General features: G+C 43.6%; 1 protein-coding gene across 1 annotated transcript; it reads left to right on the top strand.

Moving 5' to 3' along the window:
- The first annotated feature begins 6750 nt into the window (after positions 1-6750).
- On the top strand, positions 6751-23267 carry LOC145337684 (putative G-protein coupled receptor 139). Its single transcript, XM_080182509.1, has 2 exons — positions 6751-6832; positions 22360-23267. The coding sequence occupies exons 1-2, from the start codon at positions 6751-6753 to the stop codon at positions 23265-23267; spliced, it is 990 nt and encodes a 329-aa protein (XP_080038635.1).
- Positions 23268-26360: the final 3093 nt, after the last annotated feature.

Genomic DNA, 26360 nt, shown 5'->3' with positions numbered 1-26360 from the left:
CTTTCTACTGCAGTTAATTTGCTGGCGATTGTGATCTTAATCCAGGGAAAGTGTGGCCTCTCCACCTGCACCACTCGCTACCTGACGGCTATGGCGATGGCGGATCTGTTGCTCGTAATCTCTAATGTCGTACTTTGGAGAATGGTTTATTATCATTTTGGAACGACTTTCCTGGACATCACCCCTGTGTGCACTGCTCTGAATGCAATGCTTTTTACAGCCACTGATTGTTCTGTCTGGTTCACCACCGCTTTCTCATTTGATCCATTTGTGGCTATTTGTTGCCAGAAGATGAAAGCTAAATATTGCACTGGGAAAACTGCGACTGTGGTTCTCGCAACAACTGGCATCTTATTCTGTTTGAAATCCATATACTCATACTTTACAGTCGAACCTGGACAGATCATTGAAAATGTGCCATGGTTCTGTGTTGTAAAAAGGAGTTATTATACAGACCACAGATGGGTGGCTTTTTCTTGGTTTGAAAATGTTTTAAATCCCTTGGTGCCATTTGTTTTAATTCCACTCATCAATGGTCTGACAGTGAGACACATTTTAGTGACCAGTCAAGTCCGGAAGGGACTGAGAGGTCAGATTCAGGGGGAAAGCCTCCGTGACCCAGAGCTGCAGAGCACGAAGAAGTCTATAATACTACTCTTCAGCAAATCCGGCTGCTTTATTGTCCTGTGGTTGGGGGATGTAATGCATTTTTTATATTATAATATTGCAGGAACGGATCCAAGTTGTTACACACATTCTGAATATATATTTAACCATGTTGCAGTTATGTTGCGGAATTTGAATTGCTGCACAAACATCCTGATTTATGTGGTGACTCAGCCCAAGATCAGAGAACGGATCAGGATCGCAGTGAAATATCCACTCACATCAACTATTGAATTAGTAAACAAACAAATCAACTGCCATCATCACACTTCCCTTCTGAGCCAAACAAGGAGACACTGTTGATTATTGTTGACCCCCTTCCACCAATTGTAATGATTTGTCTGCTGATTCTCAACCACTTCAGGCTTTCAGGAAGATCTACCCAGTGACTCAATGTTGCCACAGGTAATCAGATTGCTCTCAGTCTGACAGCCATGTCGGCCAAACACAGACTAGCTGACAGATTCTGTCGCCAACTAGGATGTATCAGCTTGTTATCATTCTAAACAAGCAGCAGTGCAAGTAATCCAAATTCATGAAAAGCTGCCACCTCAGCCAATCATTAACAATCAAGCTTTGCTTCAGTGCAGTCTTCACTAATCAACTGGACCGTCCCACTGGCAGAATGAAGCATTTGTCTACCCTGGACTCTGCCCTGACAACAGGATGAGATAATCTCCAAACTTTATCTGATGATACAAACAGCATCCGGCCCAATCAGGAAGCTCTCAGATGGATTGATATTTTGCCACCTAATCAGATGATTCCATTCTAAGATCTAAAGGGAAGGCATCCAAGGAGAGTGATCCAGTGATAACTCCACACATGAGGAGACTCCCGGCAATTTTGTCAACGAAATGAGCCTGCCAATCACGAATTCAGACAGACACATGAACCAATGAGGGATCGTATCAAACTTACTGTCAGTGGACACAGCCAATCAGAATTCAGACATTAGTTACCCCCCGCCATCCTCACCCCCTCCAGCTCCCACACCCCTAGATGTGTAACCAAAAGGGGCTTCAATTTGTGACCGCCAGCCAATGGGAAGCCTCCAACATTTGATCAAAGCCTGCCCTTTGTATTGGAACATTTACTTCTCAGAGCGACATCAGAATGAACCAATCAGTGAGACCTGGGATGTGTCAGAGGGGGGCCCTCCTGAACTGCTCTGGGACTGTTCCATCTCTGCTTGAATTAACCATAAACTATTGTAACCTGTAGCAGAGTCTCCTGTGATTTGTTGGAAGAACTTCATCACAACAGACTGCATGGAACTAAGTGATTAAATTTCCAACTCACAAATATACGCTTTCCAAAGATTTAAAAAATGATTTCTCTAATTATTGCAAACGACAGATAATTGGAGACTGCAATTTTGATAACACTGGCAGCGGCTTGCATGGACTGATTTGTCTGTAAAATCTAATGCTGCTTTCTAACCTCAAGTGATGTTCATGCAATGCTTATGCATCAGGAAACACACCGACAGTATCACTGAGTCCTGAAGCAGGGGAACATTCATGTCTGATCGTGTGATAAAGTTTGACCCTATTTGCTTTTGTAATCGCTGAATTGTTCCACATATCCAGATGGCATTCTGGAATAACGATAACTGAAAACATTCAACACAGACACGTGTCTGACGTAATATTTATTGATTCGTGAACAATCATGCGGTAAATACATTGAATGAATTCTAATCATGAGCATTATGTTTGAATAAACATCGCCAGGAGTGTGGGTTTCAAATTAAAATCAGATAAATTAAGTAAAGTTTTCCTGCTCCTGGTTTGGAAGTTTGAGCATTCTGATGTCTAATTCTGCCTCGGAAAATTGGGATAATTGATGCAATCGAAGAGTAATTCTGATCCCTGAGGCAATGACCTTGTTGATCAACATCCTTGGATCTGTCCCGGGTCTGGGATTGACACTACAGTTATGACCAGATGGCATAGATGCAATGTAAGGAGCAGGAGGTTGAGAGGGTTGTTGAAGAAAATTTAATTCAATCAGAGGATGATGAGAATCTGGGATTTCCTGCATTGATGTGTGCTGGTGGCAGAGACTCCTTTCACATTTACAAAGCATTTAGAGAGGTACTTGTGATGCCAAGGCATCCAAGGCTGTGGACCAATTGCTGGAAAGTGAGATTGAAATAGTTGAGTGTACTGTTCGATGTTCGATGAATGAAACTTTTACTGGGACTGGTCAGTGTCCATTGGTTCCGATATTTGAATGAGTAAAACAGGGTTCTGTCCAATGGAAAAAGTGACAATAATTATCGGGTATTTTTAAAGTTTTTTTTTACCACAATCTGTTATGAGAATTGTGATGGATTTAAGATCCGTGAGTCAGTGAAGGCATGGTCGACTTCTCGTAATGCTCCACTGAAACACGGCCCTCTGAGATGATATTCCAGTCACTCTAATCCTAAATAAACCTGGCCAGTGAAAAGTCGGAGCTCGTGTGAAAACTGAAGGGATCTCTCACATGCTCTTTGGCAATGAAGGAAAATAAACTAAAAGAGAAAAATGCTGGAAAATCTCAATACGTCTGACATCACCTGTGGAGAGAGAATGCAGCTAAAGTTTTGAGAATGAATGACTATTTGTCAGAGTTAAAATAGAAAAAATTATAACTAATCGATAAGTTTGTTAGGTTTGCCGGGATTTCCCAAGACTGTCCTTGAGGGACCGATGCCAGGAGGGCAAAAATGGATGAGGATGATAAAACATGTATTGTGATTCTCTGAGCGCATGTAGAATTAACAATATGAGGGTACAAATTTAGCAAAGAAAGAGTAACCCATCCCTCACAATGAAAATAATTAGGTTCAGAAATATAGAACATAGAACATAGAACATTGAACACTACAGCACAAACAGGCCCTTCGGCCCACAAGTTGCGCCGATCACAAACGCCCCCAAACTAGATCTTAAACGCCCCCAAACTAGGCGCGTTTACAACTGCAGCAGGCAGGGCATTCCAGTCCCTCACCACCCTCTGGGTAAAGAACCTGCCCCTGACATCCGTCCTATAACTACCCCCCCTTCATTTAAAGCCATGCCCCCTCGTGCTAGATTTCTCCATCCGAGGAAACAGGCTATCACCATCCACCCTATCTAAACCTCTAATCATCTTATATGTTTCTATAAGATCCCCTCTTAGCCGCCTTCTTTCCAGTGAAAACAACCCCAAATCCCTCAGTCTCTCCTCATAGGACCTCCCCTGCATACCAGGCAACGTCCTGGTAAACCTCCTCTGCACCCTCTCCAAAGCCTCCACATCCTTCCTGTAATGTGGGGACCAGAACTGCACACAGTACTCCAAGTGTGGCCGCACCAGAGTTGTGTACAGTTGCAACATGACGCTGCGACTCCTAAATTCAATCCCCCTACCAATAAACGCCAAGACACCGTACGCCTTCTTAACAACCTTATCTACTTGATTCCCAACTTTCAGGGATCTATGTACACATGCACCTAGATCCCTCTGCTCCTCCACTCTATTCAAAGTCCTCCCGTTAGCCCTATACTCAACACATCTGTTATTCCTACCGAAATGGATTACCTCACACTTCTCCGCATTAAACTCCATCCGCCACCTCGCGGCCCAGCTCTGCAACCTGTCCAAGTCACCCTGCAAACTTCGACACCCTTCCTCACAATCTACCACACCTCCGACTTTGGTGTCATCAGCAAACTTACTAATCCACCCAACTATATCCTCATCCAGATCATTAATAAAGATTACAAACAGCAGTGGCCCCAAAACAGATCCCTGAGGCACACCACTCGTAACCGAACTCCATGATGAATTATTACCATCAACCACCACCCTCTGTCTCCTATCTGCTAACCAATTCCTGATCCAAGTACCTAAATTACCACCAATCCCATACATCTGCATTTTCTGCAGAAGCATACCATGGTGAACCTTATCAAACGCCTTACTAAAATACCACATCTACTGCCTTACCCCTATCCACCTCTTTGGTCACCTTCTCAAAGAACTCAATAAGGTTAGTAAGGCACGAGCTTCCCGCTACAAAACCATGCTGACTATCTCTAATCAATTCATTACTCTCCAAATAACTATAAATCCTATCCCTAATAATTCTTTCTAAAACCTTGCCCACTACAGAAGTAAGACTCACTGGTCTATAATTCCCAGGGAAGTCTCTGTTCCCCTTCTTAAACAATGGGACAACATTTGCTGTCCTCCAATCTTCCGGTACTATACCAGAGACCAACGACGACCTGAAGATCAGAGCCAGTGGCTCTGCAATCACCTCTCTTGCCTCCCATAGAATCCTAGGGTAAATCCCGTCTGGACCAGGGGACTTATCTATTTTCAACCCTTCTAGAATATCCAACACATCCTCTGTATCAACTGCAATACTTTCTATTTTACACCCCTTCACCCCAGTGACCTCCTCAGCTACATTCATATCGTCCTGCGTGAACACCGAAGAGAAATAATGGTTCAATGCCTCTCCAATCTCTTCCGGTTCCACATACAACTTCCCCCTACTGTCTGTAACTGGCCCTAATCTTGCCCTAACCAACCTTCTGTTCTTGACATACCTATAGAACGCCTTAGGATTCTCCTTAATCCTATCAGCCAAAGTCATCTCATGCCCTCTTCTAGCCCTTCTTAACTCCCTCTTCAACTCCCTCCTAGCCAATCTAAAGCTTTCTACTGCACTACCCGAGCCCTCAAGCCTCATCCGAACAAAAGCCTCCTTCTTCTTCCTAACCAACAAATCAACTTTTTTTGTGCACCACGGTTCCCTAGCCCTACCAATTCCTCCTTGCCTGACAGGGACATACCTATCACAGACCCGCAGTAGCTGCTCCTTGAAAAAACTCCACATTTCAGACGTTCCTAGTCCCTGTAATCTCCTAGTCCAACCAATGCTTCCTAATTCTCTCCTAATGGCCTCATAATTACCCTTCCCCCAGCTAAAACTATTGACCCGAGGTTCATGCCTATCCCTTTCCATCACTAAGGTGAACGTAACCGAATTGTGGTCACTATCACCAAAATGCACACCAACTTCCAAGTCTAGCACCTGGTCTGGCTCATTTCCCAGCACCAAGTCCAATATAGCCTCACCTCTAGTTGGCCTATCTACATATTGAGTCAAAAAACCTTCCTGCACACTTTGAACAAAAACTGACCCCTCTAACGAGCTAGAGCTATAGCAATTCCAATCAATGTTAGTAAAGTTAAAGTCCCCCATAACAATTACCCTATTATTTTCACTCCTAACCAGGATCGTCTCTGCAATCCTTTCCTCAACCTCTCTAGAACTTTTTGGAGGTCTATAAAAGACTCCCAACAGGGTGACCTTTCCTCTCCTATTTCTAATTTCTGCCCATGCTACCTCAACAGACAAGTCCTCATTAAACTTCCTCTCTGACACTGTGATATAGTCCTTGACCAATAATGATACTCCACCCCCCCTTCTACCTCCTTCTCTACTCCGACTAAAGCACTTGTACCCCGGCACCTGCAACATCCATTCCTGACCCTGCTCTATCCACGTCTCTGAAATGGCCACAACATCAAAGTCCCAGGTACTGGTCCACGCTGCAAGTTCATCCACTTTATTGCGAATACTCCTGTTTGATTAAATATATTAAATATATTAAATATTAAATAATATGTTTGATTAAAGGACATGCCATTGTTAGAGTTACAGAACAGCGAATGCATCAAATCGCTTTTAATTAAGTGTGAGCTGTATAATCTGATAACGAAAACTAGAACCAATTCTGCTGTTTGACATGAAATCTGAGATCTTTTGTGAAAGCCTGCTAGCTCATTAGCTGTTTTGGCGGAACCACTGCTCTCCCATTTTTGGCCAAAATGAGATTTGTCTTGTCCGAATTGTATGTTTGTCTGAATATTGTTAATTTGTGATGTTTTTGTTTCAATCGCTTGAATGTGTTAATAAAAAAACGAGTTTAATTGAAGAATTTAATTGAACTGAATAAACATTTTCTCTTTCTGAAATGAAATGTTGAATAAAGACTTTAAATTAATCAGACCACCTAAAATAATTTCCCACATAAGATGGGTAATGAAAATGGTGACAACGGTAAAAAGAAAGAGACATTCAAAGGAATTCCATACGGCTGGAACATGATGAACGAAGGTGTGGGGGACATGGGGGCACCCCACCCTGAGGGGGAGCAGTTTTGTCAGAAAACATGCATTAAATGACTCATGAATAAAGGCACGAGAATCTACTGCAGTTGGGTTGCATGTAGTCATTGGAGTGTCTGTTGTAATCGCTACTTCTTTACAGAATCTTGCAGTGATATCGATTGAGGAGCTAAGGAACAGATACAGGCCATTCAACCCCTCTAACCTGCTCCGCCATTTAATAACATGGTGGCTGTGCTGAAAATAATCTCAAATTTATATTTCGCCTGCGCCCGACAACATATCTTTGCCTTGCTTGCCAGGAATCTATCTAAACATACCAATACCGTGTTGGAAGTGGAGGCAGGTGAGATGTTTTATCGTTGTAATTTAGACTTACTAACCTTTCCGGTCTTCAACACTTGTCTGAAATGCTTCAAACAGATTTACAGATTTCCTTAAATGAAGAGTCCAATGTTGAACACACTGCTCCAATAAGTGCTGACCAGTACACAGTACAACTGAAGAGCAACCTTCCTCCATCTATAATCAATTTCCCACAGAGTAAATGCTAACATTGGAACGATCGTTTGTCGACAGTTCATAAAGAGACCATTCAGCTCGTCGAAGCTTCACCAAATTTCCTAAAGAAGATTTTACCCAGGCTCACCACCCACCCTATCACCATAAACCGTGCACTCACCACGGCAAATCCACCAGAGCTACTTTAGATACCAAGCGACAATTTAACATGACCAATCCACACAATCTGCAAACCTTTGGACTATGGGTGCAAAGCGGAGCAACCGGAGGACACTCACACAAACACGGGGAGAATGCACAAAATCCACACAGACAATGAACCGAGGCTGGGAATGAACCCAGCTCCCTGGCTCTGTGAGGTATCAGTGCTACCCACATAATACCACCTTACTTCATTTCTCACCGTGCCTGCATGCTCGTTTTTGTCATTCCTACTCTTGGAACCCAGGCTGATCTGCACCACTGTGTGGAGAAATTATATTTTGTTGTTGCCTCTTATATTGTTTTCAAAATGTACCAATCTACTCATCTTTGTGCAATCACAACCCATAATTCCTTCATGTAATTTATTCAATCTCTTGGAGGGTCCTGATTGTTTGAGATTCTTAAGGAGTTTGTGCTGACGCATTGCATTTAGCGTGTAACATATTACATTGCTGTATTAGCTTGAGGTACGGAATCATATTGTGTTGTATTAGATTGAGATGTAAAATCATATTGTGTTGCATTAGATCGTGATGTGGAATCACATTGTCTTGTATCAGATTGTGATGTGGAATTGTGTTGTGGAAATCAATTGAAATATTGGAACAAATTGTGTTGTATTAGACTGAGACCTGGAATCATATTGATTGGTCTTTTGGGTTGAGACGTGGAATCATATTGCCATGGTGCATTAGATTGAGATGTGGCATGACATTGTGTTGTTAAAGCAAACTGAGATGTGGAAACATGTTGTGTTGTGTTAGATGAAGAAACAGAACTGTGTTGAATTATATTGAGATGCCCAAACATTTTGTCCTGTATTAGATTGAGATGTGCCACCATATTGTGCCATTGCATTGGACTGAGATGTGGAATCATATTGTGTTTTATTAGATTGAGGTACATAACCATTCTGTGTTGTATTAGATTGGAATGCACAATCATGATGTGTATTACATTGAGATGCAGTATCATATTGTGCTATTCTATCAGATTGAGATGTGGAATCATATTGTGTTCTTCTGTTAGATTGAGACAAGGAACCATTTTGTGTTTTATTTGGTTGAAACGTGGAATCATACTGTGTTGCTGTATTATATTGAGATGTGGAATTGTAAGGTATTGTTGTACTGGATTGAGACGTGGAATCGGATTTTGTGGTGTAATCGATTGAGGCGTGGAATAATATTATGATGTATCAGATTGACTTGTGGAAACATATTGTGTTATTGAATTAGATTTCGATGTTGGAGCACATTGTGTTGGATTAAATTGAGATATGGTCACATATTGTCTTGTATTAGATGCGTAATCATACTCTATGTAACATTTGGTCGAGATTTGAAATTAAATTGAGATGTGCAAACGATGTGTTGTCGAATTAAATTACAATGTGGGAAAATATGTTTTATCAGATGGCGATGTGGACTTGTATTGCACTATATTAGACTGGCATGAGAAATCACATCATGTTGTGCTGTTGAAAGGCAGATACTTTATTATTCAATTCCTGTAATGACGAGTCACAGACATACAGCTATATTTATCAAATTGATGATACAGTTAAACAGAGTAAACATATCCCAGGATAGTGCAGAACAGCCCTGAGAAATAAACTCTCTCTTGGAAGTTGAATTATTGATTGATCACAGCCAGGTGAAGGATAATATTGGAGCAACTTGACAGTTAGAGATTTGATGTTTGAGATGATAGTGCCATTGATGGCAAAATGCACTCTGTAACTTCATTAGTTAATTAATGTTATCAACACTGCCCAGTCCATGAAACACAACAACTCGAGCTCAGAAGCATGCATATTCCCCAGACTAATCCAATGTTGTCATGCGTTGATCATTAAAGTAGAGAAAATAAGTTGAGTGATTGTGTAACGCCTGGATCCCAGAGGATACCCAGGGTATATATTAAGGGGATTGCATGACCACAGAGTTAATGTAGAAATTCCTTGCAGTTCGAAAAGTACCACACAGAAAATGAGACTTCCATTTGAAATGGTGAAGAAAATTTTCTATTCATTCCTGGGTGTTTTTGGAGTTCCTGGTAAGTGATTATGTCCATGGTAGCTGTCTGATACGGTGTGTGAACTGAACAAATATTTCACTCTGTGAGTGAACTGATTGTCACCGATATACAAAAATCTGGTCAACCATACCATTCAAGTCATCGGGTCAATTGAATTGCCGCTGTGGCTTTTCACTATTCCCCCACTCTTCTATGCTTGCAAAGCAAAAACTGTATGAGATTGAGATGAGGAATGATGGTGTGTTGATGCAGTAGATTGAGATGTGGCATCACATTATATTGATGCACTCAGTTGAGGTGTGAAGTCTTATTGTGTTGCACGAGGATTAGATGTGGAATTATAATGTTTTGTTGTATCAGATTGAGATGTAGAAACGTGATGTGGTGCATTAGCTTATGGTGTGAATTCGCATTATGTTGTTGAATTAGATTGAGATGTAAAATCATATTATATTGATGAGTGAGATTGAGATGTGGAATCTTATTGTGTTGTATTATGATGAGATAGAACCATAGAATCATAGAACATTACAGCACAGAAACAGACCTTTTGATCCTTCTTGGCTGTGCCGAACCATTTTTCTCTCTCGTCCTATTGTGCTGTCTTAGATAGAGATGTGGAAACATTTTGTGTTGTTTTAGATCATGATGAGGAAATAGATTGCATTGTATCAGATTGTACATTTACTGGATTATTCTGTAATCTTGAACCAGCCTTGAGTTGCTGCAAACTCGTTGACAGACATTGTTCGTGGGAGTCAGAGTAAAATCATACAGAGTGATTTTACACTGACTCACCAACCAGAATGGGAAAGCTGACTCCAGTGAACAAATATACCCGAATATCTGTCATTGTGGAATTGTACATTGTGAATAACTAATCCGAGTGGAAAAATATCTCCAGTGAACATGTATAACAAGAGCATCTGTCAGTGTAGTGTTGTACTGAGTGTGGATCACAAACACGAGAGGAAATGTTGATTCCAGCAATCATCGAAATTGGGATTATCTGTCAGTGTATTGAGTGTTGGTCGCTCACTAGAAAGGAAATTCTGACTCCAGCGAACATGTATACCGGGATCTGTCAGTGTCGAAATGCACTGAGTCTGGGTCACTCACCTGAAAGGAAATATTGACTCCAGTGAACATGTATACCAGGAATATGTGCCAATGTAGAAATGTCCTGAGCGTAGACACTAACTGGAATGGACTATTCTATAAGGAAATTATTGTTTCCTGCTCAATGAGATCTACATTCAATGGAGCTGTCCCTGCGCTTCCACAATCTGACAGATTTTGCAAGGGGAAATGATTCACTGTGGACTGAATATATTTGTTGGTGGGTGGAAAGTGAATTGTCTCAGTGACTCAATTTACAACTGAACGGCTCCAACATAAACAAATGTCAAAGAGTAACTGGCATTTAAACTCTGAGAGGACTGTGGCAGAATGAAACACATGGTTGCGTTTTTGATTCCCAATTCCACACTTCGAGGAATGAGCTCGACTGCAGTTTTTAAAATAAGATATTTTTGTTAACCTGTGTTGCTATTTTAATTGATTGGTAAATCGATTACCCTCAACCACAAAAACCCGTTACCCCATTCAAACCCTTAATTTCCGAGCAACATATTGAGAATCTTGATTTCCCTATCAGACAGCAGCAATTGTCACACCGAAGGCTTGTAATTAAACACTTATTGAAATGTTTAATGTGCAAGTCATCAGTTACTACTAGTGATATGTTAATGGAATTCGTTTCCATTGTTCCTCTGCTTTATCTGCTCTCAATTTGGATTTGGCTGGAATAGTTGAAAACACATTTCAGTTTCCCAAGACCACAGTATTTCTTTAAAGTGTTAAGGACCGTGATCCCAGTGCTGACCCCCTGAATTACCACTTCCTACCCACCACCAATCGGAACAACTACTTGCAAATACATTTCCCTGTTTAGTGATATTGTTGCCAGCTTGCTGACCATTCTGCTGCTTGTCCCCAAACTCCACTTGTCCTGAGATTCTTCATGACTCTGGGTTTTCTAACTTGCCAGCAGGACCTTGGAAAATTAAAGTGTTTTGCACCTATCAATTTACTCTAATTTTCAAATTCAGAGAGTTACCCATCAATAAAAAAAACAGAAATGTGTACAAATATGACCTTGATTGTCATATTGTTTTGTATAATCTTGAGATGTGTCCATCGTTGACAAGACCAGAATTTATTGCCCAGCTGCAATTCACCCTGAGATGGTGATGAAGGCCTGCTTTCTGGAACTGGTGCAGTCCCGGGTGTGCAGTTACACCCACAGTGCTATGAGAGATGGAGTTCCATGATTTTGACGCAGTGACAGTGAAGGAACGCTGATCTCACCCCAAGTCAGGTTGCTGTGTTCTTTTGAGGGGAACTTGTCTCTGATTGGGTTCCCTTGTATTCCTTGCCCTTGTTCTCCAGGATGATAGAGCTTGTGGAATGAAAGGATCTGTCCGACGAAGTTTTGTGAGATATTTCTGTGCGTCTTTTAGTTGGAATGCACAGGTGCTCATGTCCATTGGTGGTGAATGTTGTGAATGTGTTATTGTTGCACGGAAGCCAATAAAACAGGATGTTATGTCCTCAATGGCGTTGAGCAGTTAGTGAAGGGCTCACTCCCAGCCCTCCCAACCTCAGTCCCGAACAATGTCCCTCGTGCAGAGCACCCACAACCCACCTAAACAACAAAAATACCAAAATGCTCGACACCCATTACTATCTGGCATTTTCCGTAAAAAAGCAAATGGAGTTCTCCACCGCTGATTATTAAAATCACATCAACTCTGAAATCACGAGGCCAAGGGCACCCACTAACTTGGGACACTGCAATGCCTCCTGTACCTCATCCCAGCCTGATCCCCCAAGCCCTCAACCTCCACACAACACACCCACCCCACCATTTCTAATTTGGAAACAGTCCTCACTGAGTTTCTTCGTTGACCGAATCCTGCCCTTCCTCTCCCTAGGTAGAATGAGTGAGCATTCAATGCCCAGTTTACATTGCTATCTTTCTATTGCAGTTAATTTGCTGGCGATTGTGATCTTAATCCAGGGAAAGTGTGGCCTCTCCACCTGCACCACTCGCTACCTGACAGCTATGGTGATGGCGGATCTGTTGCTCCTAATCTCTAATGTTGTACTTTGGAGGATGGTTTATTATTATTTTGGAATGACTTTCCTGGACATCACCCCTGTGTGCACCGTTCTTAATGCAATGATTTTTACAGCCACTGATTGTTCTGTCTGGTTCACCACCGCTTTCTCATTTGATCGATTTGTGGCCATTTGTTGCCAGAAGATGAAAGCAAAATATTGCACTGGGAAAACTGCGACTGTGGTTCTCGCAAGAACTGGCATCTTATTCTGTCTGAAATCCATACCCTCGTACTTTGCGATAGAACCTGGGCAGATCATCGAAAATGTGCCATGGTTCTGTGTTGAAAAGCTGAGTTCTTATACAGACCACGGGTGGGTGGCCTTTGATTGGTTTGATAAAGTTTTAAATCCATTGCTGCCATTTGTTTTAATTCCATTCATCAATGCTCTGACAGTGAGACACATTTTAGTGACCAGTCGGGTCCGGAAGGGACTGAGGCGTCAGATTCAGGGAGAAAGCTGTCGTGACCCAGAGCTGGAGAGCAGGAAGAGATCTATAATACTACTCTTCAGCATATCCAGCTGCTTTATTCTCCTGTGGTTGGGCGATGTAATGTATTTTTTATATTCTCAAATTGCAGGAACAGATCCAAGCCTTGACGCAAATTCTGAATATATATTTCAACAAGTTGCAGTTATGTTGCGGAACTTGAATTGCGGCACAAACACATTGATTTATGTGGTGACTCAGCCCAAGTTCAGAGAGCAGATCAGGATCATAGTAAAATATCCACTCACATCAATTATTGAATTAGTAAAGAAACAAATCAACTGACAGCATCACGCTTGTCTTCTCAGCCAATCAGGGAGACACGGCTGATTATTGTTGGCCCACCTCCATCAGTTGGAACGATTTGTCCGCCCACTGTCTGCTACTTTAGGCTTTCAGGAAGATCTACCCAGTGACTCAATGTTGCTACAGGTAATCAGATTGCTCTCAGCCTGACAGCCACGCCCGCCAAACACAGACTAGCTGACAGATTCTGTAGCCAACCAGGATGTGTCAGCTTGTTCTCATTCTAAACAAGCATTAATGCAAGTAATCCAAATTCATGAAAAGCTGCCACCTCAGCCAATCATTAACAGTCAAGCTTTGCTTCAGTGCAGTCTTCACTAATCAACTGGACCGTCGCACTGGCAGAATGAAGCATTTGTCTATCCTGGACTCTGCCCTGACAACAGGATGAGCCAATCTCCAAACTTTATCTGATGATACAAACAGCACCCGGCCCAATCAGGAAGCTCTGAGATGGATTGATAATTTCCCAACTAATCAGATGATTCCATTCTAAGATCTAAAGGGAAGACATCCAAGGAGAGTGACCCAGTGAGAACTCCACACATGAGGACACTCCCGGCAATTTTGTAAACGAAATGAGCCTGCCAATCACGAATTCAGACAGACCCATCAGCCAATAAGTGAGCGTATCACACTTGCTGCCGTTGGATACAGCCAATCAGAATTCAGACATTACCTTCCCCCACACCATCCTCACCCCTTCCAGCTGCCACACCCCGAGATATGTAACCAAAAGGGGCCTCAATTTGAGACTTCCACCAAATGGGAAGACTCCAACATTTGATCAAAGCCTGCCCTTTGTATTGGAACATTTACTTCTCAGAGCGACATCAGTGTGAACCAATCAGTGAGACCTGGGTTGTGACAGAGGGGCCCCTCCTCAACTGCTCTAGGGCCGTTCCATCTCTGTTTGAATTAACCATAAACTATTGCAACCTGTAGCAGAGTCCTGTGATTTGTTGGAAGAACTTCATCACAACAGACTGCTTGGAACTAAGTGTTTAAATTTCCAACTCACAAATATACTTTTTCCAAAGATTTAAAAATTTCTTTCCCTAATTATTGCAAACGACAGATAATTGGAGACTGCAATTTTGATAGCACTGGCAGCAGCCTGCATGGACTGATTTGACTGAAAAATTTAATGCTACTTTCTAACCTCTAATGATGTCCATGCAATGCTTACGCATCAGGAAACATACTGACAATATCACTGAGTCCTGAAGCAGGGGAACATTCAAGTCTGATTGTGTGATAAAGTTAGACCCAATCTGCTTTTGCAATAGTTGAATTGTTCCACATATCCAGATGGCATTCTTGAATAACAATAACTCAAAACATCCAACACAGACACGTGTCTGACGTAATATTTATTGATTCATGAACAATCATGCGATAAATACATTTAATGAATTCTAATTCCGAGCATTATGTTTGAATAAAGATCGCCAGGAGTGCGGGTTTCAAATTACAATCAGATAAATTAAGTAAAGTTTTCCTGCTCCTGGTTTGGAAGTTTGTGCATTCTGATGTCTAATTCTGCCTCGGAAAATTGGGATAATTGATGCAATCGAAGAGTAAATCTGATCCCTGAGGCAATGACCTTGTTCAGCACCATCCTTGTATCTGTCCAGGGTCTGGGATTGACACTACAGTTATGACCAGATGGCACAGATGGAAAGAAAGGAGCAGGAGGTTGAGAGGGTTGTTGAAGAAGATTTTATTCAATCAGAGGATGATGAGAATCTGGGATTTCCTGCATTAATGTGTGCTGGTGGCAGAGGCTCCTTTCACATTTACAAAGCATTTAGATCAGTACTTGTGTTGTACTGTTCTATTGGGGTTGTTTTCGCTGGAAAGAAGACGGATAGGAGGCGATCTTATTGAAACATATAAGATGATTAGAGGTTTAGATAGGGTGGACAGTGATAGCCTTTTTCCTCTGATGGAGAAAGCTAACACGAGGGGGCATGGTTTTAAATTAAGGGGGGGTAGTTATAGGACGGATGTCAGGGGTAGGTTCTTTACCCAGAGGGTGGTGAGGGACTGGAATGCCCTGCCTGCTGAAGTTGTAAATGCGCCTAGTTTTGGGGGCGTTTAAGAGATCCGTGGATAGGTTTATGGACGAAAAGGGATTGGTTTAGGTTAGTGGGTCATTGTTTTTTTTTTAACTGGTCGGCGCAACATCGTGGGCCGAAGGGCCTGTTCTGCGCTGTAATGTTCTATGTTCTATGTTCTATACCCACCAAAATCTTATAAACCTCTATCAAATCTCCCCTCATTCTTCTACGCTCCAAAATGGCAGAGGTCTCCGGTAATACATGGATGGCAGTTCAGTGTTGATGTTTTTCGTCAATGGTGTGAAGTGTCTTGAGTGTTCTTGGAACGACACTCATCCAGGTTGGTGGGCAAGATTTCAACACTTGCCTGCAGTGTGAATGTTTGATAAGTCAGGGTTACTTCCTGCAGAATTTTCTCTCCAAACATAAGAGTGTTGCTTTGAAATCTGTACCCGTCTCGTTTTCTGGAGGAATGCAGGTGAAGATAAAACAGAAAAAAAGGAAGTGTAGGATAGGCAAAAATAATAAAGCACTACACATACACTACACAATGTCGCAAGTGCAGGGATGAAGTGAACAATGGAAATAAGAAAATCAAACAGAGAACATAAAAACGATTCCTTGGTAAAGTTCAGTAACATACAATGGTGCTTTACCAATATATTTCAGAGTTACAAAAAATGTTAATGAAGGAAATACATTAGATGGAGACGTGAACTTGTGTTTGGAAGCAGGAGCTGTGGGAAATGAATATTTTGTCTGAACAAAGGAAAGGGACGATGCAGATTTAATAGAGCAAGAGGAATACTGAGAGTTTGGACACGATAATCAGAAAGAGAGAGAAAGTACTCAAAGCGTTGGAATCACTGAAATATTTGAACTTTCCAGGGACGAGATAGCAGATGCTCTGAGGATGATTTTTCAAATCTCATCAGTTATAGGGAAGGGACCAGGGGACTGGAGAAATGCAAAGATTGTCCCATTGTGTTAAAAGAGATGGAAGGAAATGCTGAACAATTATAGGCCTGTTAGCCTTACACGAGAGATGGGCAAACGAATAGATTCAATCCAGAGAAATAGGTTAAACCATCATGTCTAAATGCATGGAGTAGTCAGGGCTAGTCAGTGTGGATTTGTTAAATGAAGGCTTTGCCTCACAAGTTTCATTGAATTCTGTGTGGAAGTGACAAGAGGGGTTAATGAAGGTACATAGAACATAGAACATAGAACACTACAGCACAAACAGGCCCTTCGGCCCACGAGTTGCGCCGATCACATCAACACCTACCAACCTACAGACCTATCTATAACCCTCAATCTCATTAAACCCCATATACTCATCCAGAAGTCTTTTAAAAGACCCCAGCGAGTTCGCCTCCACCACCACTGACGGCAGCCGATTCCATTCACTCACCACCCTCTGAGTGAAAAACTTACCCCTAACATCACTTCTGAACCTCCCTCCCCGCACCTTAAATCTGTGTCCTCTCGTAGCAACCATTTCAACCCGGGGAAATAGCCTCTGAGAGTCCACCCTATCTATTCCTCTCAACATTTTGTAAACTTCTATCAGGTCGCCTCTCAACCTTCGTCTCTCCAGGGAAAAGAGTCCCAGCTCCCTCAACCTAACTTCATAAGACATGCCTCCCAGTCCAGGCAACATCCTTGCAAATCTCCTCTGTACCCTCTCAATAGCTTCTACATCTTTCCTATAGTGAGGCGACCAGAACTGCGCACAATACTCTAAATGAGGCCTGACAAGGGTCTTATAAAGTTGCAGCATTACCTCCCGACTCCTAAACTCAATCCCTCGATTAATGAAGGCCAGTACACCATACGCCTTCTTGACCACCTCCTCCACCTGCGAGGCCGATTTAAGAGTCCTGTGGACCCGGACCCCAAGATCCTTCTGCTCCTCAACACTACTCAGACTTCTGCCCTTGATAGTGTACTCGTTCATCCCGTTGGTTCTGCCAAAATGGACGACTACACATTTATCCGCGCTGAAGTCCATCTGCCACTTCTCCGCCCAGTCCTGCATCCTATTTATGTCCTGCTGCAACTTTTGTAGTGTGAGAATGGTTTTGTACATTGATTTTAGCAAGGCATTGAGTAATGTCCCACAGGCAGATTGGCCTAAAAAAAAGGAAAAGCCAGTGGGATACGTGTTAATCTGGAGAATTGGATAAAAATGGTTTTGAAACACAGAGTAAAATTCGAATGATTTCCCTCAGATTGGAAAGTTGTTTCAAGTGGTGTTCCACAGGTCTCAGTGTTGAGACCCTTGCAGTTTAATTAATGATTTGGACGTGGAAGTGGGTTCACGATTGGCAGACTTGCAGACGATACAAAGACTCAACGGGCATAGCGGCTAACTATAATCTCCGAACCGATATTGTTGTGGTGACGGACTGGGGGGTAAATTGGCAGATGGATTTTAGCACAGGGAAGTTGCAGGTGATGGAATAGCGAGGTGAAACAGTTGTCAGAGCACACGATGAATGGGAACATGTGAAGTGGGGTCGATGAAGTGGGGGAGGTGAAGTGGGAGGTCCCGAAAGCTTTGGGATTATTTTCCTTGGGAGAAAAAAAATGCTGATGAGTTACTTGATTGAGGTGTCCAAATGAATGAGGGGAAGGAATAGAATGGGTAGAATAAAATTGTTTCCCTTGGTGGAGAATTCTATAACCAGGGGACATAAATTCCAGATATTAGAGGGAGGTTTTTCACACAGAGGGTAGTGGGGGTATGGAATGCTCTGCCAAGTAAGGTGGTGGAGGCAAACACGCTAGAGCCCTTTAAGAGTAACTTAGACAGGCACATAACTGAGTTGGAGATGGGTGGATATAGGAGATCCTTTTAAATAAGGGTCATTAGCATTGGGGTGTCCCTAGAAATGTAAATGGGTATAGTATGATAATAATGTTTTTCTCTTTTCATTCACAGGTTTTAAGTCGGTCCACCTCGTGTCCAACGAGGGGCATACACACGATGGGTCGTACTGGGGCTGCTCTTGGTTGTTCGAGATTGGCCTAGTGCTTCATGTTGTTAGTGTGTGCCTAAACTGGACCAGATACTGGGCAAGACGACAGCTCAGTGACTATCGCTGATTGCTGTGCAGACACATGGATTTGGGCAGGTGTCTCTGGGAGTTTGCGCATTCTCCCCGTGCTTGCGTGGGTTTTCTCCGGGTGCTCCGGTTTCCTCCCACAAGCCAAAGACGTGCTGTTAGGCTGATTGGCAGGAATAAATTGTCGCTCAATCAGTTTTCCCTCAATGTGGATGGCCATAAAACATTAGAAAGGGGTCATGGGTAGAGAGGTGGTGTTGAGATGGCGGCGTGGGCTCGTTGGGCCGAAGGGCCTGTTTCCAGGGCTGATTTTGTTCTTTGTTCTTTGTTCAAATAAGTGGCAGATGTGTCGAGGGGATGTAAGGACGAGCATTTTGACGCAGAGGGTAGACGGTGCCTGGGATTCGCTGCCTGGGTTGGTAGTGGTGGCAGATTCAGTCTTTACAATGGATCTGCAACTTAACTGTTGTGAGCTGCAGGGCTATGGGAGGGGTGTAGGGATTAGAAAGGGCACCTGGGTGTCATGGAGCTGGCATGGACAAAGTGGACTGAATGCCCCCTCCCCCCGGGCTGTAACTTTTCTCTGGTTCTATGTTCCGTGGTGGGGGTACATCATCTCGGAGTTGTCATGATCCTGAGGGATTTTGATATTGGGTGGGTTTGTTCCACGGGACCATATATGTTCCTGCGGCACCTGATGTCTTGGGAGCGAGTTAGGACTCTGGTCCTTCAGGGGGAAGGGGTGGGCTGGAGATCCTATCGACCGCTGTCTCAAATCAAGTTCTGCTTGCTTCCAAGAGAGTGGTTCTGAATGTGAGCGAGTCTGATCCTCAAGGCTGTGAGCTTGTGAGGGGATTATCCTGGAGTGGAGGATCTGTTCCTGCCTTCTCAATGAACGAGGAGAGGCCTTTTCACTGCAAGGAAGGTGGGCTTGATACAACCTGTAGAAGGTGGTCATACTCTGAGTTTAGACTGATGTCAGTGGGATCGTGTACTCCTTAGAGCCTCTTCGTCAGACGGGTTCAAGCTGGAGGGGTGTCTGATCCTGCATTTATTCTGAGATTTGTGTAACCCTTTGTAGGGTTTGCGATGCTGAGGGGGTGTTTATGCTGTGGAGGGAGAAACGTAATTCACAAAATAAAAAAAAACATTCGTGTGCATGTGTGTGTGTGTGTTTGTGTGTGTGTGTGCATGTATGTGTGTGTATGTTTGTGTGTGTGTGTGTGTGTGTGCGTGTGCGTGTGTGTGTGTGTGTGTGTGTGTGTGCGCGTGGGCGTGTGTGTGTGTCAGACTCTTTCAACCAATAAGGGATTTATTGGTGTTCTGCTCCTGTTGAACTTAAAGATTACCTTATCTCTGGTCAAATGCTGCTGCTTTCCTTTATATTTCTCTAAATCCATCTCCCAGGGATCTCAATACCCCATATATGTGTTAGATCATCACTGCGGGCTGTTAAAATCTCCTAAATTGTATGATTAAATGGAATTTTGCATCTTTTTACAAACTCAAAATGTTTTTTTTCAGGTAATTTTGGGAAATAATTGATCCTTGTAGGCAATGTCAAACGATAAGAACTATGATTCAATAATCATTTCCTTGCCTCCTGTTCTCTCTGATGGAGTAGGTTATTGCAAAATAAAAATGAATGTTATATCCTACATTCCACACATTCTTGAATTTGAAATGCCTTGTGATCCTTTTTGAGAGAAGAAATCCGAGGCTAACCTCCATTGGAATACACAATTAATGTCATGTTCCTTCTGGGAGAAACACTTTAAGATTTAGTTTTACAATCTTGATAAGATTTCATAGTTTCAAACATAATCATAATGGTTATCTGCTTGCACATGCAGACAGGGTCTGATGCTGAGGGAATGCTGCTTTGGAACAGGAATGGCTCTGATTCAATGAGGTCCAGAAGTGTAGATATCATAGTGAAGGCCCCCCAAGCCTGGAGAGGGGTCTGCAAGTGTAGGGTTGCTCATGCCTGTACGACCTGATCTCAGGAAGGAATTATTGATGTGAGGGGCAAACAGAGGGAGGATCAAGGTTCTGCTGACAGTGGGCGCCTTAGGGGATATAATCCTGATTGGCATGATTCCGAGGGAATGGCAACAAACCCTGAGTTATTCCTGAGTTGTTTCTGGAAAAGTGTGCCTGACGCTGAGCAGTATTTGAATATTACGAAATGTGATTTGGGTTTGGTTAAATTCTGTAAGACAGATGTCACCAGGAAGACATATTTAAGATAGAATATAGAACACTACAGCACAAACAGGCCCGTCGGCCCACAAGTTGCACTGATCACATCTATACCTCCCGAGCCATAGAAATATCTGTAACTTCCAATGCCATTAGATCCCATATACTCATCCCAAAGTCTTTTAAAAGACCCCAGCGAGTTCGCCTCGACCACCACAGACGGCAGCCGATTCCACTCACTCACCACCCTCTGAGTGAAAAACTTACCCCTAACATCTCCTCTGTACCTGCTCCCCAGCACCTTAAGCCTGTGTCCTTTCATAGCGACCATTTCAGCCCTGGGAAATAGCCTCCAAGAATCCACTCTATCTGTTCCTCTCAACATTTTATAAACCTCTATCAGGTCGCCTCTTAACCTTTGTCTCTCCAGGGAGAAGAGACCTAGCTCCCTCAATCTATCTTCATAAGGCATGCCTCCCAATCCAGGCAACATCCTTGTAAATCTCCTCTGCACCCTCTCAATAGCTTCCACATCCTTCCTGTAGTGAGGCGACCAGAACTGCGCACAGTACTCCAAGTGGGGTCTGACAAGGGTCTTATAAAGTTGCAGCATTACCTCCCGACTCCTGAACTCAATCCCTCGATTAATGAAGGCCAGTACACCATACGCCTTCCTGACCACATCCTCCACCTGCGAGGCCGATTTAAGACTCCTATGGACCCGGACCCAAAGATCCTTCTGCTCTTCAACCCAGCCAAGACTCCTACCCTTGATATTGTACTCCTGCATCCTATTGGTCCTGCCAAAATGCCATATTTGCTTTTGAAAAAAAACAGAAAATGTTGAAAAACTTAGGAGGTCTGGCAGAATCTGTAGAGAGAGACTGGAACCAACCCTTCCAGTCTGGGAGAACATTGGTCAGGGCTTTTATTGTATTTTATTTTCTGGGAAGGATCTGAGATATTGGGCAGGCCTACTCCTGATGAGAATTCAATCACGACATTCTTCATTTCAGTGGTCGGAGCTGGTGTGAAATGGGATCGATCATCGGGAATGCCCAACGGTGCAATGGGTCCTCTCTTGGGGGTTGGGGTCTTTGGGGAAGAAATGTTTTGCTACCAGCGTGGACAATGTTCAATACTGTGGGATGGATTAAAATGGAAGAGTGAATATTATTTGAAAGAGCGTCAGACAGGGCGAAGGCGCTATAATACTGCTTCTGTTTACTTACTGTGAGAAGGGATTTTATCAAGCGGTGCCTGAATTATCTAACAGCCAGTCTCAAGGAAACTGGTGTTACTGGTGGGTTCTGATATTGAAATGGGAAGTGCAATGTTTCTCACCAAAACGTTGGAGTTCCTGTGTACACAATGGGCTCCAGTGGGCAGACATTTGACACATGACTTACAGTCTCTTTCCTTTTTCCTCTAGCGAATGTATTAGGAATTGTGATCCTCTCCCAGGGAAAGTGTGGCCTCTCCAAATGCACCACTCTCTACCTTGTATCGATGGCAATGGCGGATCTATTGGTCATTATATGTCAGGTCATACTGACTCATATCAAGTATTACTACTTCCCATCATCCTTCCTGGACATCACCCCGATGTGTAGTGTCCGCGTTGTCTTGATTAGCGCGGCCACAGACTGTTCAGTGTGGTTCACAGTCACTTTCTCTTTTGATCGGTTTGTAGCCATTTGTTGCCAGGATCTGAAAAGGAATTTTTGCACCAGAAAAACTGCAGCCGTGGTTCTACAGATAACATGCATCCTGCTCTTTTTGCAGAACATCCCCTTTTATTTTGCATACGAGCCTGGAGCAATCATCGACAATGCATCGTGGTACTGTGATATCAAGCCAGGTTATTTCACTAATCCCATTTGGGTGGGATTAGACTGGTTTGATACGATTCTCACGCCATTGGTTCCATTTGCGTTAGTTCTGCTGCTCAACTCTCTGACAGTCAGACACATTTTAGTGACCAGTCGAGCACGTAAAGGCCTGAGGTCCCAGAGCAACACAAGGAATTACAGTGACCCAGAGATGGAGAGTAGGAAGAAGTCCGTGATTTTACTCTTCTCTATATCTGGCAGCTTCATACTCCTGTGGTTGGTGAATGTTACAGAGTTCTTCTATTATATCATTGCTGGAAAAAACACAATGGGTTACACCAATTCTGAATTGATGTTTCAACAAGCTGGATTCATGTTGCTCAATTTAAGTTGCTGCACAAACACATTTATATATGGACTGACTCAGTCCAAGTTCAGAGAGCAGCTCAGGAATGCAGTTAAAAATCCGGTTACAATTTTTCAGTTAATGACGAAACAAAACAACTGAGAATAACACAGAGGTGGATCCCTGTATTTCATTTGAAGAATAAACAAAAAAAACTCAACCGGCCCTGTCTACAAACGGAGAAGAACAGTGTGCGTAGAACATAGAACATAGAAACCCCATATACTCATCCAGAAGTCTTTTAAAATACCCCAGCGAGTTCGCCTCCACCACCACCGACGGCAGCCGATTCCATTCACTCACCACCCTCTGAGTGAAAAACTTACCCCTAACATCACTTCTGTACTTTCCTCCCCGCACCTTAAACCTGTGTCCTCTCGTAGCGACCATTTCAACCCGGGGAAATAGCCTCTGAGAATCCACCCTATCTATTCCTCTCAACATTTTATAAACCTCTGTCAGGTCCCCTCTCAACCTACGTCTCTCCAGGGAAAAGAGACCCAGCTCCCTCAACCTAACTTCATAAGACATGCCTCCCAGTCCAGGCAACATCCTTGTAAATCTCCTCTGCACCCTCTCAATAGCTTCTACGTCTTTCCTATAGTGAGGCGACCAGAACTGCGCACAGTACTCCAAATGAGGCCTGACAAGGGTCTTATAAAGTTGCAGCATTACCTCCCGACTCCTAAACTCAATCCCTCGATTAATGAAGGCCAGTACACCATACGCCTTCTTGACCACCTCTTCCACCTGCGAGGCTGATTTAAGAGTCCTGTGGACCCGGACCCCAAGATCCTTCTGCTCTTCAACACTACCAAGACTCCTGCCCTTGATAGTGTACTCATTCATCCCGTTGGTTCTGCCAAAATGGACGACTACGCATTTATCCGCGTTGAAGTCCATCTGCCACTTCTCCGCCCAGTCCTGCATCCTATTTATGCCCTGCTGCAACTTTTGCCATCCTTCCAGACCATCCACAACACCACCGACCTTCGTGTCATCAGCGAACTTACTTACCCATCCTTCCACTTCCTCATCCAGGTCATTTATGAAAATGACAAACAGCAAGGGTCCTAGATTAGATACCTGGGGTCCTCCACTGGTGACTGACCTCCATTCAGAAAAAGACCCATCCACAACCACTCTCTGCCTTATGCAGGCAAGCCAGTTCTTGATCCACAAGGCCAAAGGCCCTTGGATCCCGTGCCCTCTCACCTTCTCAAGAAGTCTTGCATGGGGGACCTTATCAAACGCCTTGCTGAAGTCCATGTACACCACGTCCACGGCACTTCCTTTGTCAATGTGTTCAGTCACATTATCGAAGAACTCAACTAGGCTCTAAGGCACGACCTGCCCTTGACAAATCCATGCTGACTATAATTTCAGGCTGCACCGGACTTCAACTTTATCCTCCATTTATTTCATGCTCAACTCACGAGGGAGCTCCACTGCCACCGAATGTAATTTTAGAACCAGTGTGTAATGTTTGCAATCCTACAGTCCTGCCACAACACTTTAGGCTCAGAACCATCGAATTATGGCTCAGGCATAAATTCCACTCTGACTTGTCTCAGTGTCAGTGAAAGCACCTCAAACTGTACTGATCCCTTTTAAATGTTAAGTAGGGAAGCCAACCCAATAGTTAATCCTTTATAATTAGTAAAATCAATTTTCTGAATTACCTCCCTATAACATTGAACAAAGAACAACACAGCCCGGGAAACAGGCCCTTCGGCCCAACGAGCCTGGGCCGCCATTTTAACGTTGTGCTTTTCCTCCTCCACCCTTGACCCATGTCTATGTTTATGGCACTCCACATTGGAAACCAGATTGAGGGGAGAATAATTTAGGGACAATTTGTTACACCAATCAGCCTAAGAGCACATCTTTGGGGTGTGGGAGGAAACTGGAGTACCCGGAGGAAACCCACGCAGGCACGGGGAGAATGCGCAAACTCCCACAGACACTGGCCCAAATCCATGTATCTGCACAGCTGACAGTGATGGTCACTGAGCTGTCGTGGTGCCCATCTGCTGGTCCAGTTTAAGCGTACACTAACTACCTGAAGTACTAGGTCACTCTTGAAACACCCAAGAGCAGCCCACGCACGACCCACCGTGTGTATGCCCCTCGTTAGACAACAAGGTGGGCCGACACACCTGCGGAGTAAAACAGAGAAACATCAACACATGTAACAGTTGATTTCCAGGAACATCCCGAGGCTCTGATCCTTATTTAAAACAGTCTCCTATAACCCTCCATCCCTGTTTCACTCATGTGTCTATCTAAGTAACCCTTAAACAGGTCCAGCGTGCCTGCCTCCACCACCTTATTTGGCAGTGCATTCCATACCCCCACAACCCTCTGTGTGAAAAACCTCCCTCTAGCATCCAAATTATACCTCTCTCCCCTCACCTTAAGCCCGTGGCCCCTCGTGATATTTGTCTCCAATCTAGGAAAAGCCTGCCATTGTTTACTCTATCGATACCCTTCATAATCTTATACACCTCTATTAGATCCCCCCTCAATCTCCGTCTTTCTCAGGAAAGCAGCAACAATTTTCCCAATCTTTCCTCATAACCCAGTCCTTCCATAGCAGGCAGCATCCTGGTAAAGCTCCTCTGCACTCTCTCCGTGGTCTCCACGTCCTTCTGGTAGTAAGGTGACCAGAACTGGATGCAGTACTCCAAATGCGGTCTAACCAACGCTGAGTGTAAGTTGTCGAGCTGAGTGTAAGGTGTCGAAATTTGCTGATGACACAAAGATGAGTGGAAAAGAAAACTGTGTGGAGGGTGTAGAAAGTCTGCAGAGGGATCTGGATAGGCTGAGCGAGTGGGTGAGGACCTGGCACATGGAGTACAATGTTGGCAAGTGTGAGGTTATCCACTTTGGCAGTAATAATAGTAAGACGGACTACTACTTAAAGGGCGACAAGCTGCAGCATGCTACGGTGCAGAGGGACCTGGGGGTCCTTGTGCATGAGTCGCAAAAACCCAGTCCACAGGTGCAGCAGGTGGTCAGGAAGGCGAATGGGGTGCTGGCCTTCACAGCGAGGGGGATTGAATATAAAAGCAGGGAGGTCTTGCTGCAACTGTACAGGGCAGCTGGAGTACTGTGTCCAGTTTTGATCCCCGCACTAGGTCTACCCTTTATCATATAACTCCCTCTACATTATTGCTTCCAAAATGCATCACC

The sequence above is a fragment of the Carcharhinus amblyrhynchos genome, unplaced genomic scaffold (assembly GCF_965287045.1).
Source record: "Carcharhinus amblyrhynchos unplaced genomic scaffold, sCarAmb.v2.hapA scaffold_59, whole genome shotgun sequence".
Classification (NCBI taxonomy): Eukaryota; Metazoa; Chordata; class Chondrichthyes; order Carcharhiniformes; family Carcharhinidae; genus Carcharhinus; species Carcharhinus amblyrhynchos.
This window is presented reverse-complemented; position numbering and strand designations above follow the sequence as displayed.